The sequence below is a fragment of the Cryptomeria japonica genome, chromosome 1, assembly GCF_030272615.1.
Source record: "Cryptomeria japonica chromosome 1, Sugi_1.0, whole genome shotgun sequence".
NCBI lineage: Eukaryota > Viridiplantae > Streptophyta > Pinopsida > Cupressales > Cupressaceae > Cryptomeria > Cryptomeria japonica.
Window position 1 is genome coordinate 314,817,185 of NC_081405.1, and position 23,043 is coordinate 314,840,227.

Sequence of the window (23,043 nt, forward strand, 5' to 3'; positions counted from 1 at the left end):
TGTACGACTTGGAAATGAACTATACATCCTCTTACACAACAGAATTCAATGTTATTCTAATCTGAACTTCAGGTTTGGCGGTCTAAAATGAATCTCTTCTTGTGCCATATACAATGAGTTGTCTTCTAACGCCACTTTCAACCGTCTATATATTTAATATCTATTTTAGGCACCTTTGCATGTTAGTTCTACACGCGAGAGACTTTTCTTCAAACTTAGTAGACATTTGTGGTAGTTCACTTAAACATGAATATGTGATGATAATTGATTAATGAACAATGAAATATATAGTCGAGAACAATAGTTAGGAAAGCCGCATAACTGTAACTACCTTCGTGACAATGCAAAATAGTATGTATTACGAAAAAAAAAATATAGGCTTTAGATTATCTTAATTTTAATGAAGGGTGAAGATTGAAATATTAGACAGTTGTGTGAGAAGAATCATGGAGATGTGTGATTATTGCAAGTGATTAATCTCATAGATTCTAATATATGATTTGACAAGTAAGAGATCCCACACTCGTTTGACATGGATGGTCTAGAGTTGAAGATTCGGACTGTCTGTTTTTAAGACATAGATTGCTATGATTTGAAATTGGTTTAATTTAATATTTGATTAAATAGAATAAATTTGTTAAAATTTATATTAGATAAATAATAAATTTTAAATTAGAATAAAAACTAATGTGGATTTTAGATAAGATGACATTGGTTTAGCTAATAAAATAAAATATATCAACTAACATTTGGAAATAAGTTTACATAAAAGAAAAGTTATAATTAATCAAATAAAATTAGATTCTATTAATTGGAAAATTATCTAGTGATCAATTTGGCAGGGCTTTACAATCATAAAAAAATGTATATGTAAATGAGGAAAGGTACTAGCTTTACACCATAGACTTTTGATAGAAAAATTGACACAAAATGATCATAAACAAAAATCAAGACTAGATTCGATAATTTCTAGGCAGACCCTCAAAATATTTTAAAGTTAAAAATGTTTTGGTAGGACACATGCATTGGGCACTTATGCCACATGAAAATAGGCCTTCTAAATGGGAGATGAAAGTATCGAGGCACATGATGTTATATCTAGTCCAAATTTTGGTTTTTGATGATGGCTAATTTGTAAACTAAGATAATTAAGATTTATAATAGAATAGAACACATCTTCTTAAGTTGGAGAATAAATTCAATGCTAGAAATTGTCCTAAAATGGTTTATGTGATTGAAAATTAAAGCAAGTGTTAAAGACAATATGAAAATGGGCTCACATTTGAGGAGTACAATTTATAACATTACATTTAGGACATACTTTAGCATTCATATTACAATACATGAAGAATATGGATGGATATTTCATATATTAAAATGGGGTTTTGTTGTGTTGTAGTTGCGGGGTTTTTGTTGGTTGTGCATCTTTCATGCACTCTTGGTGTCACTTTGTGGATATTTAATGGTACGGGCATACCCGGCTTTTATTAATCAAAACATAGGCATTGCTTTACAACAAATAGCAACAATAAAGAGCGTGTTTTTCTTAAAAAGTAAACAAATCCATTTATTGAGTCCTAAAGAAAGGAAATTATTTTTGCTTTCTATATTGTTCTCAAAATTTGCTAAACTAAAAATCTAACTATATATATATATATATATATAACTTTTTTTCTTGTGTTCTCTTGAATAAAAACATTTAATTATAAGAATTTTTATGGAATCAACTCCTACCTCCAAATCTACTTCTCAAAAATGCCTACAATAAATCCATCTACCCTAAAAGCTTCTAGTTTAGAAAAAATCCTAACCTCTTTCAATAAAAAAATGCTTAATTAATGATAATGATAAATAAAAATATAATTTTTTTAAAAGAAAAAATATATTTTCTATAATGAAGCATTCCCACATATATTATATGATTTAACTTTTAGATATAAATCATTTTTGACTAAGTTAGATCGAACTAGATTTTATCTTTAAAAAGAAATAGAAATCTTATTTATATTAACGATATAAATATATTCCTTAATTATACAAGCCCCATATCTTTTTACCATTTCCCAAACCAAGCTATCCTTCCTATAAAATAAACGATTTCAGTTAGATGTTGTAGGCACCCCAAAACCTTATTGAATTTTTAAGAAGTGGTGGATGGTCTTTGACCATAAAACATATGGAAATTATAAGGTTCCATTAAATTTTTCCGGAAAAAATATGTACTAGATAACTCACTTTATTGAAAGTGAGACGAATGTATTCTACTTGAATATAATTATGGATAGCCTGTTCGTTATCTATCACATTTGCCTTACGTATATGCGTGCAGCATGCTTATTATCTATCACATTAGCCTTAGACGCAATTGTATCCAGTTTTTCCGACACTTTTTCATTAAAGAAAATACCATGGCAAATAATTCATTATATGACGACCATTTTACTTAGAAATTATGGCAAGACAAATTATTTGCATTTACGTCCATTCTTACAGCAAGATGCCCAACAGACAACCGAACGATACGGCTTGTGGTCTGTTCAGTGTTGCTACATATGACCGAGCTTATTCGTACCATCACTGCTTATGCAGCTTTTATTTATTTATTTATATATGTGATATGTAAGGAATATCAACATGAAAGATTGGGACCGGTAGTGACTTTCAGCCATCCACATAATTTTTTATATAAATTCACTCGACTCTGCACCGCCGCTGGACGCCCTCCCCTGCATTCTCCGCTATTGATTGCTCTGATTGTTCCTGCAAATCCGCTACCCGCTGGGGAAGTCATGGCTATGTGACAGTTGCTGTTTCTCATCCAAAACCACAGAGATGTCTTGAAGGCAATGTCCGGCTTTTGTGCCACCAACTCTGGGTTTTTCAGCAACGGAAGTCCCAAAAAATGTCCGGCTGCTCCGTAGTTGTAGTTCCTGCCACACAATTAAATTCGCCTATTAGTGAGTCGTTGGAGAATGTTTTGTTTAGTAGAGATGCTATTAACAAGCAAGGTTACCATGTTAGCTGAAGAGGTCCCCGTCCGTAGTATTGCTTCCCAGGCGCACAAGGATATTGGGTAGAACTTTGGCAGTAGGTACTCTTTAGAATTTCTTCGATATAACACAGACCTGCAAACAAAACTTGTTAGGGATTGATTATTGTGAAGAAATCATGTATATACAAATATAGAGAGAGTCCTAATATTTCCATACTTCCAGTCTCATGGGCTACGTTAGCAAAGAAAGCAGCAAGCTCTCTCTTACGAACTGTAAGAGATCCGGTGGTGCCAAAACCAGAGAATACTTTAGCTTTAGCTGCACTGATAAAGCCTTCGTAAGTGTAGAAGCTCTTTCCCTTACAAGTAGCAGGAATTCCTGATTTAATACGGTTAAAGAAGTCCTTAGTGACAATGGATTCAATGGATGGAGAGGGAGTAGGGGTCTTCTGTGCCGACCCAAAATGTATCTCTCCAACTAATATCAACGACGCCATCGTCATCAACACTAAAGCTCCTGTGAATTTTTCCATGGCTGAAATTTTCAGCTACTCGTTTGGTATGCAAGTTATATGTAACTATCAACCCCTATATATAAGCAGAAGGACATTAAGTGATAAAGATGACGGATACACATCATCTAGCAGCTTTGAGTCATCTTTGTGCTTGTAGTACCAAGACATTGTAAATTTGTTTAATGATAACTTAAATTATAAGCCATCACAATGGTTTCGTGCGCCTACGGTAAGCATTAACTGACCGAAACGAAGTTAATGTACAAAATTTCCCGCAATCTTATCATTCAAAGATTGTATAATATTTTTATGCAAATATATAAATAATATTTTTATACAAATATATGAGTTAAGGAACGGTATAAAATTATACATATGTTTTTATATCGATTTCTTTATTTCTGCTCCCGTCGCTGTCATGAACACTGGAAAAATGCCCGCGGCCGCAGGAAAAGAAAACGACGAGTGTGGTCCATGAGTAACTTGAGGCGAAAGGAATGTGTTGCATGGGATAGAAATATCTTTTAGCGTTTACGGACGTAATGCGGTCTTCTCGGAACATGACAGCCATTAATAGTTTACAAATAGAAAAATGTATTCCATAACTCAACCTCATATCTCAAAGATCTGTTAGACAGTCAATTGTGTTTAAAATGGATTATGAGCTCTTATTCATGTGATCGCGTAATGTTAGCCAAGCACCTACATCGGTTTCCTAAATTTTCATTTATTTTTCAACCGTATTGATAAGGTGTACTTTATTAAATATTGCATAGTCACGGTACTTATTTCAAACCTCGAAATCCCAAATAGAGGACGCACCTGAAGAAGTGCAACTTTCTGGTGCGAGAATGGTGTAGGTAGATCACTCATATCCATTATTTTATAAATTTCAAAATAATTTATTATTTCGATAGGATACACATGTATCAGTCTTTGATTCGGGCAATACCGATAAGCACAAATGATGTCAACGTGATTATTTTATTTCATAATACTCAATGCAGAGAAGATCTTCAAATCGTCACGAGTGTTGAATATTATTAAATCGGCCTTTGAGATCTTACAATGTGAATGTTGAATGGATGAATTGAACGTTAAATGGTGTATGGATGAATTAACATGTTTTGACAATTTTCAAATTATAATACCTTAATATTATCGTTTGGAATATAGTAACTAAAATTAGGTATACTATGGAAATCTTGAAAAGAAAGAAAAGAAAGAGAAAATTAAATGATATAAGAGTGTCTTTAATAATTTATATTAAAATGATATTGGTGAGAATAATATTTGACTTCTTTAAATTAAAATTGTCACTCTCACTTGTTTTATTTGGTTCATCTCTCTGAATCAAAAACAATACCTTCCACTTCTAGCTATGCTTGTATCATGATTTGTTATATCTAAATGAGCACTTATTATAAGTTGTTTCATTATATCATATTTCTCACGCGTATCTATTAAGTTATGGTTCCATTTATTAAAAAATCTCTTTAGGTTAATTAATCAATCATAATTGCATTCAATTTGACATACATGTTCATCATTATGTTTTACTTAGATCTTTGTCACATTTAACCAAATAAATATGATACATTATTTTGTTTTAAATCACATATGATATCTGTTTAAATTATTTCATAAACACAAATAACATCATATATATAGGCACACACACATGTGCAATACCTTTTTAATACAAGATATACAACAAAATCACCACTAGAACAAAATGTGGTGTATAATACTAAAAACATGTCTCATCAATCTATGGATGATGGATATCAAAATGCTCATATCCTCTCAGTGGTGATCATGTAACAAATACATGTCTATGTGATAATGTGGAATGTGTGTAACTCATGGAGCTATAGTTGATCTTTCTCAACTCACACTTAATCTACCTTTATCTATAGGGACTCGATCCAAGATGAATTTGATCACATCTCCACATACACTACTCTTTGCTATGCCATAGGCTCAAAGATGTCCACATGTCATCTTGCACTATGGTGGGCCTTATAGCTAGTCTCTAGTGGTCACTATATGTCCACAAAAGGGATGATCTCATCCATGAACTGACCTACAAAGTCATTTTATCCCCATGTGTAAAATATAAGAAATTATATATCTATAAAATTAGGTATTCCATCATGTATATCAAAATATTAAATACTATATAATATTTCAAATTAGTGTCTATAGATAATATTCTCTCCTAGATCACCATCTCGCCAATTAAGATCAAAGGAAGTGGTAGGAGTACTCTACACCATAGTCATCATTGTGGCTAGGGGCATAGTAGTGGAAAACCTACTCATTTCTCCATCCTTATAATGACTCATTGCCTCAATTGAAGACCTTGATGACCATGATAAATGTGCTTGAGATGTAGCTCTTTTAAATGGCATATCATCATCCCTCTCATATTTCTCCTCTACTTTGTTCCCTCATAAATTGAAGACCTTGATGACCATGATAAATAGATGCTTCTCATAGGATATTTGATTGTATTCTATGTCTATATGAAATAATGCATTTTGTTCCCTTTCTAACAATGAGGAGATAGTGGTGTTATGTGCTTATATTTTGGAGAAGGCATATTTCTTATTGTTTTTGTTCCCTTTTCTCTCTAAAAATATTTAAATATCTAGAATCTAAAATCATAGAGGTCATTTAGTGAAGTATATCTTGTCCACCATTAAGTAAACTTCCCATTAGACTCTTTATTTGTATGTGTAAACTTCAAAGATCAATAAGAAAAACTCTATAAGATCTAGATATAACTTCCTAGAACCACCTCAGCCTTCTTAATTTAAGTGGTAAAAAATCTAGAGCCATAAAGCTATTCCTAAAATTTCCTTCTTCTAGTGGAGAGCTTATGATAAAATAATTCTTACTATTGACAACCTTTAGAAAAGGTGTTTTAGCTAATATATGCACCTTATACAAGGAGGATGAAAAAACTATTAACCACATGATGTTATGCTATCATTATTCATGCAACGTAAGAAAGAAGGTTATGATTCTCTTCTCTCTTTTTTGGATTTGGCATAAAGTTCATAAGCTAGTTGCATCTTATTGGCCTCCTTTATGTGGCCACCCTCTAATTATTTAACTTTTGTGGTAGGCCTTCCTTCATATTGGCTGGACCAATTGGAAGTAATGTAATAATAGGATATTCAAGCATAAGAGGACCCAATTTGAATCCTTGTAATTTTCCATCATCAATAATACTAAGGAAAGCATCAAATATTTCACTAGGCTAAAAAATAGTTATCCAACTTCCCCTTAGAGTGGAAAAAAACTAAAAATTGGGGTTTAACTATGTCCCTCTCTCTTTTTGTCTCCTCAATTATTGGTCACAATAATACTACTAAATGGAATCCCCTACCACTTGCTAGCTAAAATAAAAATTTTAGGGATCTTCAAAGGGTAACTTGAATCAGGTGGCTAGGGTTGGCATCATTAGAAATACAAAATCCAACTTGGTGTAGGACTATATGGCAAATCTCAAAATCCAAACCTCAAGTTTTATTGACATGGCGAGTAACTTCTATCACATATCCCTCACTAAGGACATTAGATTGTAAAATATCATTATTGAAGGGGACTCTAAAAATGTAATCATGATGCTTTGTGGTGAAGCATACCTAGGTTGGCAAGTGAAAGATATCGTTGTTAAATGTTGTTGCATACTTTCAACAATTGGACATGTCAGACTCACCCACACCCTTAAAGAACAAAATAAATTTGTTGATCAGTTGGCCAAATTGGGTCCCTACACTAGTTCTTTTTTAATGTGAACTACCTTGCATGAGATCTCTCAAGTTGTTTATTTTCCAATCCACAATGAAATATGCACAAATAAGGTGTAAATATTTGAGCTATGTCTTATTAATTATGACCTTTTCCATGGTATCTTGAAATAATTACATGATAAAGATATTATATTTAATATTTGAGAAAATTAATGTCATTCCTAATACCAGTATTGTCTATCTTTTTCCTCTTTCAACCTTGTTTTATAATTCTTTGGTTATTGTGTTTTTTTTTTCTTAAATACAAGCCTAACATGGTGGGATATCTCATCTAGACTAAGCCAACTTTAATTTTGAATTCTTATAGAATTAAGAAGTTATTTAGTCTATGTTAGAAAGGGGAAGTCTTTCCTCCTACATTAAGGCTATGTAATGTTTTCATCCCTCTCTCACTAAACAATTTTCCTATTCTTGGGATGATGGTAATGTTGAATATATCAGACAACTGAGAGAAGGGGTGAATTATTTGTCAATTAAAATCTTTCACTTATTTCACATAAATAGATCCAGTAAATTAATTCCTGATTACTAAACCATAAGCATGTATAAGCATGAGAAAGCACACACATGAATCATACACATAAAACACCATATTTTACATGGAAAACCCAAGAAGGGAAAAATAATAGAGAATGCTAATTCTCAATTATGAAACACCTATTAGGGTGATTTTTACAAAGGATGGATCACTTTCAAAATGCTCACTATGGGTGGGTTCACGGCTTAGCTAAAAACACTAGAAAAGGGCTCACTATCCAAAAGAAGAAGAAAGAAAAAGAAAGAATCCACCACTAAAGTACAACTACCACAACACTACAGTGCTAAAAGAAAACTTTAGTTAACTACCTTCGGTACCAAAAAGCAACAACACACTACCACACTGCTCAACCACAACTTCACATAGCCTTGCACACATTCACATAAAAATAGATCTTCTTTTTCAATCCACTTGCTTCTATGTAATATTTATTACAATCATCCTTTATTTATACTAAGCTCTTGAAATAGGAATCTCCCAAGTTGACCAAATAAAAAATCACTGAAGCACAATTTTAAATAGGTCTAAACTAAAATTTGTTGCGTTGGAAAGGAATGAGAAGTGGACCACACCACAATGCACTACATCAATCAAAACATGACGTTATCCATACACCACAATCACAAGAGCTAAAACAAAAACATTCAAGGTTAACTTGACCTAGAAGTAACATATCCACAACCATAACTCTGGAGCACATCATCTTGTGTAAAATCAAAATCACAAAGATAAAGACATGAATATCACAAATCCAAATATCACCATCAAAACCAAAAAATCAAAGAAATACAAAGAACTGCAAATATTGTCAAATATCACTATCACTGAGCACACTTCTGGAGCACAACTTTTGGATTACCAAATCAATCATTGAAACACAAAATCAATATGTTGACATCAATGACAACCATATTGACACACCATAAAATTTATATTTGCAACAATCTCCCCCTTTATCATTGATGGCAACATTCACCAACGACAAACACAAATTCAGATTCATAACTTATCTCTCCCACACACATCTCCAATCTCTCCAATCTCTCTCCCTTTGGCATCAAAGACAAAGGTGAGTTGAAACTCAACACACATAACCATGTTTAGATTCCACATAGCTCCCCCTAAGAGGAATCCCAAAGCATTAGTCCAAACTAAAATATGCATGAAGTTCCCTGGACTAATGCACTACTAAATGAACTAGTTCAAAATAGGAATGTGTAATACCCCCAACTTCTGTCGAAGATACTCAAAATTATTTGTTCACAAATCCTTCGTAAAGATATTTGCAACCTTCTCTTTTGTAGGAAAATACTCAATTTTTACTTTATTGTCCAACACCTTCTCCTTTAAGAAGTGATACTAAATAGAGATATGCTTTGATTTGAAATGTAGTACTAGATTCTTAGAGATATTTATTGCACTTTTACTATGACACATAATGTAGTTTGGTTCATCAAACATCACACCAATATTCTTGAATGTTTATTTCATTCAAAGTATCTGAGTGCAACATGATATGGCTGCAATGTATTGAGCTATTGTATTTGATAAAGACACATAATCCTACTTTTTGCTTAACCATGCAACTAATCGGGAGGCAAGGAAAAATGGTCTAACACTGGTACTCTTTTTGTCATCAACACTACCTGCCTGATTAGCACCAGTCTAAGCTTTTAAGTAAAATCTGATCCTCTGGGATAACACAATCTAAAATCTTTTGTAGCTTTCAAATATCTAAAAAGTTTCTTTACTACAACAAAATGTGACTCTTTTGAACCTTGCTGAAATATAGTTGCAAGACAAATAGCATACATGATATCCGGTCTAGTAATAGTTAGGTATAACATTCCTCTAATCATTGATCTATACTTGCTTAGATTAGTCTTAGGAGATTTATCATCATTATTCAACTTGCATCTAGTTGTCATTGGAGTACATACTAGTTTAGAATTCTGCAATTCAAACTTTTTCAATAGCTCTCTAACATATTTTGACTAAGAAATAAAAATACTTTTACTCTTTTGATTCACTTTCAATCAAAGAAATAAATTCAACTCACTAATCATAGACATTTTAAATTCCATTTGCATTTCACCAGCTAACTTCTTTTACATGCCATCATTTTCTCCAAATATTATGTCATCCACATATACAGCAACAATTTGGGTCATACTTGATTCAACTGTAAAATAAAGATTGTTATTGACAGACCCTTTTAGAAATCCTTCATTGAATAAATACTTGTTTAGCCTTCCATACCAAGCTCCCAATGCTTGCTTCAACCCATATAGTGCCTCCATCAATTTGCAAACAATATCTAAATCATTTGACAACTTAAATCCTTCTGGTTGTTCAATGTAGACTTCTTTTAGTTCTCCATTAAAAAATGCTAAATTCACATCCGTTTGAGAAACTTTGAAAACTTCACATGCTGAAAAAGCCAAAAACATCCCAATAGCTTCCATTTGGGCAATAGGAGCATAAGTCTCTTTCAAATCAATGCCTTCAACTTGAGTATAACCTTTTCATACCAATCTTTCCTTGTTTCTTACAACATGTCCATCTTCATCTAGCTTATTCTAGAAAACCCACTTTGTTCCAATAACATTCTTATCTGTTGGTCTAGGGGCTAGTTCCCATGTTTGATTCTTCTCAACCAGATATAACTCTTCCTTCATAGCCTTCATCCAATTTTGATCTTTAAAATGTTCTTCAATTGTCTTAAGTTCAACTTCAAAAACTAAACACAACATAAATTATCAATCAATTGTTTTTGGATTCGATTATGTGTAAACTTTTGCATCAACATTTTAGATCACAGTATAGCCTATCCTTTCGTAACTTTACTTATTGTAATAACACCTCTATTCTTGTCTCTAATTTGGATCTCAAAATAAATATTATGTACATACCTGAGAGTTTTAGATACAGTTGCCAGAGAAACCTAAGTTTTTTTTTTCTTATATCTTCTTCTCTGCTCTTCTCTTCTTCTCCTTTACTTGTAGACTCATCAAATTCATGTCCTACTTGTATACCAATATATTTCAAAAAAAAATCATCAACCTTCACATTTTCACTTTGAACAACTTTGTTTAATCTCTTATTGTAACATCAGTAAGCCTTTCTCTTTGTAAAATATCTTAGGAATATACCTTCATCTGCTCTTCTATCAAAATTTATAAGATTTCCTTCATCTCTCTAGATGTAGAATTTACGTCCAAATACTTTAAAATTCATCATTGATGGAATCATTCCATGTCATAATTCATATGATGTCTTTCCATATTTCTTCCAAAGTAGAACTCTATTGGGAGAGTATACTTCAGTATGTATTGCTTCTCTCTATTTAAACTCTAGTAGGTTTGATTCTTTAATCATAGTTATAGATGCCTCTTGTATAGTCCTATTCATTATTTCCACTACACCATTCTACTATGGTGTCCTAGAGGAAGACAAATGTCTCCTAATACCATATCTCTCACAAAAAGTGTCAAATTCATCAGAAATAAACTCTCCTCCTCTATCTGATCTTAAGAATTCAATTATTCTAGATCAAATTCATTTTCAACCCCAACTTTAAATATCTTAAAAAATTTAATTCCTCTAACTTTTCTCTAAAAGATGCAACCCAATTCATTCTAGAATGGTTATCAATTAGGATAATTAAATACCTCTCACCTTGTAAACTCCCTATTTTTGTCGAACCACATAAGTCTATGCGCACCAAATCTAATAGTTTCATACAAGATGTTAGAATAACCAGTGGACAACCAAGAGAGGGGGGGTGAATTTGTTGTCAACAAATTATATTAATCAAACCACTTTATAACCTTTAATTGGAGCACATAAACATTAAATGTCAGAATAGCCGAAACAAATACCGGTAAGTAATAAAACTTAAGTATGAAACAGATAATCAACACAAAGCAACCATACCACATAACACCATGATTTGTACGTTGAAAACCCACAAAAGGGAAAAACCATGGAGGGAAGCCTACCCACAGCGAGAGAAACGTCTGCAGAAAGTATGTGATACAATAAGGGGCCTACACATGCAGGAAGGCACACTGCCTAGAGCTTACTGCTCATTACAAAGGAGTCTCACTGACTACAAAGAGGTTATAACCACCTCAATATAACTGGACAACAATCCAGAAGAATGAACTGCTAATGATAGCATCTACCATGCCTGATTACAGTTTCGGTTAAGCTCAATACTGGAGGCCTTTCACCTCTTACATAAACCCCATCTGATTAGTTATGATCAACAAAATCTCCTTTGCATATGATCTTTTCATTATTCACACATTTCAATCCATGACATGATCTACAAAGAGATCTTACATCAATTTATACAAACCCTAAGGCCTAAACCAATTAGGTCGGTCACCTAAAAGATATTACAATAAGATCATTACATATATCCACATTACAATGATATACCATGTCAGCATTAGACCAAAACAACATTTCCCAATCCATAAATCATCCCAGTAACATGCAGAGAATACTTAATAGCACATTACATAAAACCGGTCCATAAGCTTGACCCAAATAGATTCACCACGCTAAAGCGATGTCATCAATTAGTCAAGGCATGAACAAAGATCACCTTCTGCATCCTGAATTCCATCTAGAAGTTGTATTAACACCACTTATGCATCATGTCAAAGATTCTCAGTAAAAGATTAGTCGGTAAAACCCTAAACCCTTATCGGTATAGGCTTACTAGAGTGTATGATACAATCCAATCATCAAGTCAATAATAACTAACCAAAAAATACTCTAAAAACATGCAACACATTAAACCAAACATGTCGGTAGTATCCAACTGATAGTCCCTTCTGTCAGTAACACTAGTTCTTCTATCGATAACCAAAATCTATATGTCGGTAACCAATCATAACAGGTAGTGTTGACAACAATGACAAAATAGATTCACCCCCACCCCCCCCCCCCCCCCCTCTCCCTCTTTGGCATTGATGGCAACACTAGATGTGAAAAAGAAAACATCTAAGTGACAAGAAATGCCAAAAATTTCTCATAGAAGATATAACAATGAAAAATTGAAAAATCACATCAACTCCCCCTAAGGAGTGTAGTCCAATCTAAAACTGATTCGCATCTCTCTCCCATATGACATATTATGACATTATTTTTCACATTATGTATCTCTCTTCCTTTGACATCAATGCCAAGGATATGACATAGATATCAAAATCCTGTGAATCTCAAAGCTGACTACTCCCCCTGAGTAGTAGCACCACTACATCAATCCAGAGAAAAGGATAAAGTTGATGCTACATACCAGACTGATGCTCTTCTCCATAAATTATGTTTTTTTTCGGAGGGGTAGATACCCCTAACCTGGCTCTCAAATATTCAAATGATTTCTTAGACAACAGTTTAGTGAATATATCTGCAATCTTCTCTTTAGTGTTCACATAAACCAATTTGACTTCCTTTTCTTCCACCTTTTCTTTTGGAAAGTTATATTTTATTGATGTGTGCTTAGTCTTAGAGTGAAATAGTAGATTCTTAGATATGTCAATAGCTGCAGAGTTATCAAAATAGACAACTACCGGTTCACTGCAATTTACCTTGATATCCTTCAACATTTTCTTCATCCACAAGACTTGAGTGCAATTAGTTGTTGCTGCAACATATTCAACTTTTGTAGTAGATAAAGAAATGCATGATTGTTTTTTGCTGATCCATGAAACCAATTTCTTTCCAAGAAAGAAAGCTCCACCAAAAGTGCTCTTCTGGTCATCAGTATCTCCTACCCAATCTGTATCTGTATATACACATAAAGTGAAGTTATCATTTCTTGAGTACCATAAGCCATATTCTATTGTTCCTTGCAAATACCAAAATATCCTTTTTACTGCACATTCATGATTTTCTTTAGGATTAATTTGATATCTTGAAACTAATTTTCGACGATCGATTGTCAGAATTGCGACTACTTTTCATCGGACTGGCAACAAAAGTTGTTGTTGAAAACTCATCGTCGGACTTTTCGAGGATGCCTCTGACCGTCAGTATTACGACAACCCCATGGAATTTGTCAACAGCGGGCATGATTGCATTTCTGGTCAAAAAATTCATCGAACATACATTATCTTCGTTAGATTTTTGTATAGATTGTGTCAGAATGTCGATGAAACTCTGAAATTTTGCACCAACAAGAATGTTGTTTGTCCAATGGTTTTGTCATCGGTCAATTAATATGCATCGACGACCATCCGACAAGGAAGTGTCATTGGACATACAACATCCTCGTCGGATGTTTGTATAGTTTGATTCCGAATTGTGACGGATTCTAGAAACTTTGTACCGATGAGAATTCTGTCGGTCCAACGATTCCATCATCAATGGAAAGTTTTGTCTCTGTTGTAATTCTGACAGAATTTTATTTAAAAAGAAAAAAATTATTATTATCTAGATGTAAAGGACACCTCATTGATATGTACAACGAATGATATTCTATCCCCATCAACTACCAATAGGGGGCATAAGTTTCAAGCTAATATTAGGCATACTAGTTTCAAGCTAATATGATCTAGCGCACCATGGTTGAGATGGTCGAACTCCTAAGAGGAGTGTATGAACCATTGAGTACTGGTAAGCCTATTAAAAATGGAGCTGATAGGGAATTAGCTAACCCAAATACAAGAGCCTTTAAAGCCAATCAGGGAGATGAAATGACTTTATCTACCTTATCTAAGTTAGTTGTTCTTGGGAGCTACCAAAACTTATCTACTATATATACATGAAATGAATTTATCTGCTATATATACACATATTTCTTATAAGTATATCCCAAATTGATAATCTCATATAAAGTGTCATCCTATGTCAATACATGGCATATACCTATTGAGTGACATGTATATATCTCATAATAATTAGTCACTCATTATTATATATTCAACATATATTCAAAGATGATAATCATGCATTCCAGACTACATGAATATCCTCTTTAATAAAATAAATCACATGTACAAGGTTATTGGGTTGATCGAGTCCAATAGAAAAGTACAATAGGTAAAGATATTACTAAAAATAATGTTACTAGCATCTTAAAAGAAAACATAAATGCATTATGACCACCCACAAAACACTTGATATAAAACAGTTCCAACCTTTCTTTTGTTTAAGTAACTAGGGTCTTTGAATTTAAATTTTGGTATAAAAAATAAAATTTTAAAGGTCATCTCTCCCTCTGTATAGTTCAACATGCCCACATGTTTACTCCTAAAAAATTTCAACTCATTTAGATATATTATTTTCTAGTTATGAAATTGATCTTGGGATCTATGGGTTATGGGCTCATAATATACTTAAGTGAAGTTAGCATAAACCATATCAATTATGTTCAATTACATCAATCTCAACTTGGAGTGTTTAATATACATATCATCAATGATTACAATGCTTATTTCAATATACATTTGAATTACAACTTGCAAGAATAGATGAAAGAGAAAGAACATGTGTTGAGGGAGGTTGAAGTGCTCTCTGAGGTGATCATGAATTAAGTCCATCAGTACCCAATGGTGGTTTGAAATACCACCCAACCATGTGGAACCCTTAGGTCCACCCCATCATTCTTGTGGAGATAGTTCCAAATAATCAATCAAAGTATATAAGGGGGATGATAGGCTCACACATGCCATACACAATGCATACATGTAAAAAGTAATGGAACAGTACAATGCAACATTAATAGAGAAGGATGATACCAAGTCATGAATCCACATAGGGTCACTACTTTAAAACTACACAAGGAATTAGATTGTAGAGTGTAGTGGAGGAAGTGTCATCGTATGTGCTCATGGTGACACACCATATGGAACCAAGCATTCTCTCATATGGACGAGAAGGATGATCATGCAATCCCTGTGCTACATGAGAAGACATGTCTCTTCTGACAAGTCCCAATGCTCCGTGTGTAGTAATTCCTTTCATTATATGTGCTCATGGGGATGCACCATATGGAACCAAGTATTCTCTCATACGGATGAGAACAACTATCACACAATCTTTGTGCTACATGAATGGCAATGTCTCTTCACACAAGTCCCAATGCTCCATGTGTGGGCTTTCCTTTCATTGTATGTTCTCATAGGGATGCACCATATGGAACCAAGAATTCTCTCATATAGACAAGAATGACAATCACACAATCCCTATGCTACATGAGTAGGTATATCTCTTTGCACAAGTCCCAATGCTCCATGTGCGGGCATGCCTTTCATCGTATGTGCTACATGGGGACGAACCATATGGAACCAAGCATTCTCTCATGTGAATGAGAACAGTGATCACATAATCCTTGTGTGAGTGGGTATGCCTCTTCGCACAAGTCCCAACGCTCCATGTGTGAGCATGCCTTCCCAAAACACCCTTAGTGTTGTGATAGCCCTCAAGGCATGCTCAAGGAACCAATTTTCCTATTATTTGTCTTAACCCAAGTCTATTGTTATGTTTGTTGGCTTAATGATGATTGTAATGTATTCATCACTTGTTGTCATTGATGAAACACTCTCACACACACATATGATTATATTGACTACCGGTGTAACTTCAATTGTTTACATTGTTAACCGGTATGTTATAGGTTTATCTCTAACTGGTATGTGCATAAGAGAAAACCTATGGTTTTACTAAGTCAGCATCAAAATGAATATCAAGATGGAGATCAAGCAGAGACTCAAGGAAAATGGTTCATATGCTTTATTCAAACCGGTATTGATTGTTCCAACTGGTATTTGTTGATATTTGTGATGAGTTACTAGCATCGACTACTTGGCGGTAATTTTTGTGATGAGTTACTAGTACTGACTACTTGGTGGTAAGTTTTGTGATGAGTTATGGTCACTTGTCCAGATACATTGCACCTAGGAAATTGAGTTATGATTTCCTAAGCCGACTTGAAATCTGAATGTCTATATATATCAACATCTCTATAAAACTTCAACAACTGATGGTATGCGTGAAGAGTGAGATATTTTTGAAGAGAAATATGTGTTAAGATATAGAGTATATTGAAGAGATATGTTGAAGAGAAATGTTGAATGTACTTAGAAGGATCTAATCAAGAAAGTATAGTGCTACTCAGAACAGATCAAATCATTCTTGTTGTTTTCTAACCATCACAACAGAATCAAATCCCTTAACTGGGTAAGCTCTAACAAGCTTCAATATATAAATACTCTAAAAAGGTGATCCATTAGTTTGGATTCTTAAATCCTCCAGCAAGGTTACTCCTAACAGGGTACTACTCTTAACAGGGTATAAGCTTTTAATCAAGCTTTGGGATCTCTAACAAGATTCGCTCCTAGCAGAGCACTTTATAGACCCTAACCGGTCAGTTACCTATTACTGCATATAGTTAACTTGTGAGTCTCATCTCACCATGGTTTTTACCTATTTGGGTTTTCCACATATAAACACTATTGTTATGGTGGATGCTTTACTTTTTGTGGATTCTATTATATCTTTATGGATTGCATGCATTATGTTTAAAAGCTTTGTTAAGTTCATCTACTGGTTAGTGTTTAAAGTAGTATTTTATTTGGTGTCACTGATTCACCCCCCCTTCTCAGTGTTTTTTGAGTCCATCAATTGGTATCAAAGCCAAACTTCTTTGAAGCCTAACCGCTTAGAAGGGAGCCTTGAAACCACCATGGGGGATAGGAGCTACTTTGAGATGGTTAGAGAGCTAGAAGCTAGCAGAAATGAGCTTGAAAACCTAAGGGTCAAACTGAAGGCTTCTCAAGTCAAAAGGAGAGAGCTAACTAGACAACTATTAGAGATATCTGCTAATAGTTATTCAGATGAAGCCAATATTGATGCTTTAGCAGAGGAAGTTGAAAAGTTAAATGGTGAGAAACTGAATTTGATGAGAGAGCTAGAAGGTCTCACTATTTGCATGAGTTAGAAACTGGAAACCAGAAGAGCTGCTGAAGATCTTATCAAGGAAAGAGATGAAGAGATTACAAAGATCAAATTAGAAAAGGACAATATGCATGAGAATTTGATTGCTGAAAGAGAAGAAAAGGAGAACCTACAACTAGATCTTGAGCTTGCATCATCTTTGAAAGAGAACTTGTCTAAAAATAATGAGAATCTCATCAAACATCTTAGTGAATCCAATGAGAAGTTTGAGAAGTTTGTCAAAAGTTCTACCATGCTGGAAGAACAAATTCAATCACAAAGAATGAAGGGTGATATCTCTAGACTTGGTTTTCACACAACTAAGAAAGGTGAATCCTCCGGTACAAAGAGAAACAATCCTAAGAACAAATATGTTCGTAAGATCAATAAGCCTACCGATAAGAAGGTCTTTAAACCTGTTTGCTTTGTTTGCCATAAACCTGGTCACACTACAAATGTTTGTAGGGACAAACCTAATAGAAATGCAAACTACAATACTAGGTATGTGTTCAATAAATTTGAAGGTCATTGCTTCACATGTGGAATGTATGGACATAGATCTGTTGAGTGCAGATATGGAGAAAACAATCCCGTGCCACACATGCATACAAGACCAAATGGTAATCGGATAAGGAACTTTGATGACTGGGTAAACCTGAACTGGCAAAGATCCTACAACAACCGGTTTAGTCCATTCGAGATGGAAAAGGTAACAAATATTATTTGCACCTTCTGTAATAACTTTGGTCATGTGGCTATGAACTGCAAAAGAATAATAGGAAGAGGAAATGCATGACCTTGGAGATCATCTAGTATGGCTTGTTATCACTGTAATAAACCAAGGACTTAGCAAAATTCTGTAGATTCAGAAACAACAAACCAGTCGACTCTTCTAAGGATCAGAAAGCAAAGAAGAAAGTTAATGTTGAAGAAACTAGAGAGGAAATGAATCGAGCTTGGAAGAAGCAAAATAATGAGTCACCTAAAGAAGAAATTGTTCCTTCACCTAGTGAAGAGAACCCTGCACTAGTAACTTAAGCCTTTTTAATATGGCTAAGGAGAGCTTAACAATAAAACATCTTCGAACCCCTTGTGAAAAATGAGCGGGAAATAATTTTGAATCATGAAATTTTGGTAACTATTTGTCAGACTGTTATCAACCAGTTTTCCACTTGAGCGGTGAAATTAGGGTTTTTAACCCTAATGGGCAAGCATTTATTGCAGTAGGTAAAAAGAATAAAAGTGAGTTTTACTTTGTCTTTTTTACCCTAACTCATTCGAGAAATAAATTTGAAGCGATTACAGAGCTAAGTAAGATTGTCTTGTTGTTAATTGTCAAATTGTTTCGTGATTTGAGAAATGAAATGAAGGTTATAGAAAGTTGAACTGGTGTGCACTTGGGCGTTTCAACTGGTAAATGGGGCAACGCACACGAAACAAGGTATTTCTTTCAACATACTACCTTGAATCTTGTTTATCTAGAATGGCATCTACTTCAAAGTCTGTAGAGAGGTTGATGATCACTTTTGAGCCTATGGAAGCTGCAAAGGTAGAATAAATTATGTCATATAATGCATTGTCGCAAGTTCCAAGCAGAGTTTTGGTCAAAGGTGATTTGTCTGGTTATATACATAGCAAGTTAGAAGACTTAGGGTCTCTATACATCTACACATAGTTGAAATCACTTTGTGATGAGGACAGTAAAATTAAGACACAGTATGCTAGGGTTTTCAAAAAGGGTTTTCATAATGCCTCTTATTTTATTGAAGATTTTGAAGAAGCACATATCAGAATAATTTTGAGTAGAGTTGATGGAGAAAATATGTACTTAGAAAGGATTCACACAATTAAAAAGGAAGCCAATTAGGATGTGACTAGCTATTTCTCAACCGGTGAAGTACCTGAGCTAAGGAAAATTCTAAAGGATATTGTCTTCAAATTAACCAGTTCTACAACTAATGGGCGTTATTTTTCCATCAACAATATTAAGGACCCTGTAGTAAAACTAGCAGTAATGGTGATAGGATACCGAGTATTTTACTCTAGTAGACTTAACAGTATTCCATCTGTAGCAGTTCACACAACTCACAAAATGATTGTTGATAATGCAGACTATGATCTCTATGAAGCTATCAAAAGACAACTATCTTTGAATTTGCAATCTATCAAGAAGGATAGTAGTTTGAAATTCAAGTATGGTCAACTATTAGTTGACCTATTCTTTTACATTCAGAAATTTCTACTAGGAATTGGAGACATTGAGTGGTCAAAGGACTCACCGGTCTCTAAACAAATTAAGAACAACATCAAGGTTGTAAAGAATACTTTCCGTGTTGTCCTGAATAGGTATCTCAATGAGTTTCAAAAGAAGATGAGTATGAGAATGAGGCTATCGGAAGATGTGGTAAAACACTTTAAGAAGGACATAATCTTCACCATTGCTACTGACTTTTTCTTAACGTAGGAAATTGAGCCAAGAGAAGAAGAAATGGAAGATATGAGTTATGAGGTTAACCATGACTTACTTTTTGGTTATGCTAATACCCTATTAGCATCACCTATAGACAAGAAGTAGGCAAAAATGGACATTGTGGCAGTCCAACATGCACCTGAACAAACCAAAACTACACCTGCTAAAAGAACAAAAGGAAATAATAAAAAGTCTAATGAAGCACCTCCAGCAACAAAGAGTACTAGGGTTACTAGGAGTGTCCTAACCAAAAAGGAACCGGAACCCAAAGTATATCTTAAGAAAGAGACAAAGAAGAGAGGTGGGAAATTGATTTTGCAACCAGAGTCTGAGGGATTGAATTTCGATGAAGAACCAAAGAAGGTAAAAGCAACAGGAAAAAAATCCAAGAAGGTAAAGGTAGGGCCAAAGGAAACTACACCTATTGATATATCTACTTACAAACTTGACACAGTTTTTGAGAGAACATTGAAGACACTAGGGAGGAATAGGTTTGACAATGTCAAAGAATATTTTGATTCTTTCATTGAAGATGAGCAGAAACAAGTCATCAAATAGGTAATCACTTATTTGGGTCATTACAATAGATTTCCGCAAGACTTGGAAAAAGATATTTCAATCTCTTTGTATAATATTCTTTTAGTGAAATGGGAGGAAGCTGTTCAATTGGAAAAATAAATTATTGATGAAATATTTGTACAATATTTTCCTAACCTATCTATGGACGAAATTAGTACCTTAGTTGATCAGTACAAAGTACATTTTTCTTTAAAAACAAGAAGATTGAAACTTTTTAATGGAAAAAGGGCAAGTATTGAATCTGAGACACATCAGATAGCCTGTGCAATCAAAAAGAGGGAATAACTCATCCATTCTAATAATGAGACTAATGCTACTGATAATGTTACTCTACCGGAAATGGATGAAGAGGAAATTATTCAACCTGATGATGTCTATCAACTCAAGGATAAGGATGATTCCATTATTCTTATTGATGAGGATGTTCGGAACATAGTGGACTTATCTGGAGACAACACTGCACCAGATATGGAGCCCCCAGCTATCACAAATGTATAGGCTATACTAGTTTAGCAACCAGCTACTCAACTAAAAGTGGTCAATCCACCGACAACAAAAAAACTGGAGAAACCCCAATCTCCACCGGTCATTCAAAAAATTCAGAAGGAGACTACTAAAAGTGTTGCCACATAGACACTTGAAACAACAACAGAGCAGAATACAGAGAAAGCTATCATTAAGGTTGTATCCCCTGAACCGGTAAAGCAAAAACAACTTAAAGATGATGATGATGATTCTTTAAGTATTTTAGGACCTATTGATATGAACACTTTGAGCGCATCAGAAATGATGAAGATTGCTAATGCTATGCAATCTAGAGCACATAAGAAGAGACTAAAAGAGAAAAGAGTTGAGGTAGAAACAATTTTGTCTAGTTTACTATCAGAAAAAGCTATAGCACATCTTTCTACACCCATTAGAAAACTTGGTCAGTTAGTTGCAGATGCATCTGATCATATCAAGTCACTAGAAGATGCTGCTCAATTGTATGCTAAAAAGAATCATAAGAAGAAGTATGGAGACAATTTGGCAAAGGATATTGATAGTGGGAAAATGGCTCTATTGCACAATAAGGATCTGTTGAGAAATGCTATTGAAGCAGCAGGAAAGTATCTTGCTTCCACCTCTAATGTTTCTTTCTTTTATTCTGACATTTCGAAAAGACAAACAGAAACAGAGCAAGAGCTAGAAAGGATATGCAAGTCATATGTCCCACTCTTGGACTCTATACTTTCATTTAACAAATTTGTAGATGATTTGCATAACAAACTGCATATATATGATAATGAGAAGGCTAAGAGACTGCAGTCTCTAAAGGAACTCAAGAGTCTTCTCACATCACAAGTAGACATGTTACAAAGAGCCTACTCCAATGCAAAAGCTATTTTAGCAACCCCTGAAACCTGGACTGTGGACTCAATGGAAGAATTCCATTCACAGTTGTTGTCTACATTTGAGTATACTGAGAACGTGTTGGAGTCATGGACAAACACTTTGTGACAATTGAAGACAAGCTACAATATTATTTTCATGAAAATTGCTTATGCTTGAACTTTGATATAGTTTTTTTTGTTACTGTTGTATATGCTAAACACTTTGTTACAAATTTTCTATATATATATTTTTTGCTTTTTCAATTTGGCATTGTTGTCAAATTGGGAGTATAAATATGTATGTGTGTTTTGAAAATTTTGTATTTATGCATACATTAAGGGCGAGTATGAGTATATGTGTAAATTTGTTGTGTATGCACACTTAGCAATATTATTATAAAAAAATTTAAGTGTTGCCATCAATGCCAAAGGGGGAGATTGTTGGCTTGATAATGATTGTAATGTATTCATCACTTGTTGTCATTCATGAAACACTCTCACACACATATGATTATATTGACTACCGGTGTAACTTCAATTGTTTACACTTTTAACCGGTATGTTAGAGCTTTATCTCTAACCAGTACTCTGTGTCAATCGGTATGTGCATAAGAGACAACCTATGGTTTTACTAAGTCGGAATCAAAATGAAGATCAAGATGGAGATCAAGCAGACTCAAGGACAATGGTTCATATGTTTTATTCAAACCGGTATTTGTTGATTTCCTAAGCTAACATGAAATCTGAATGTCTATATATATCAACATCTCTATAAAACTTCAACAACTAATGGTATGCGTG

General features: G+C 34.0%; 1 protein-coding gene across 1 annotated transcript; it reads right to left on the minus strand.

The window, feature by feature from the left end:
• Positions 1–2,437: 2,437 nt before the first annotated feature.
• Positions 2,438–3,572, minus strand: LOC131070597 (endochitinase 4-like). Its single transcript, XM_058006177.2, has 3 exons — positions 3,210–3,572; positions 3,014–3,125; positions 2,438–2,930 (listed from the first exon to the last, which is right to left on the minus strand). The coding sequence occupies exons 1-3, from the start codon at positions 3,523–3,525 to the stop codon at positions 2,630–2,632; spliced, it is 729 nt and encodes a 242-aa protein (XP_057862160.2). The 5' UTR covers positions 3,526–3,572; the 3' UTR covers positions 2,438–2,629.
• Between the last annotated feature and the right edge of the window lie 19,471 nt (positions 3,573–23,043).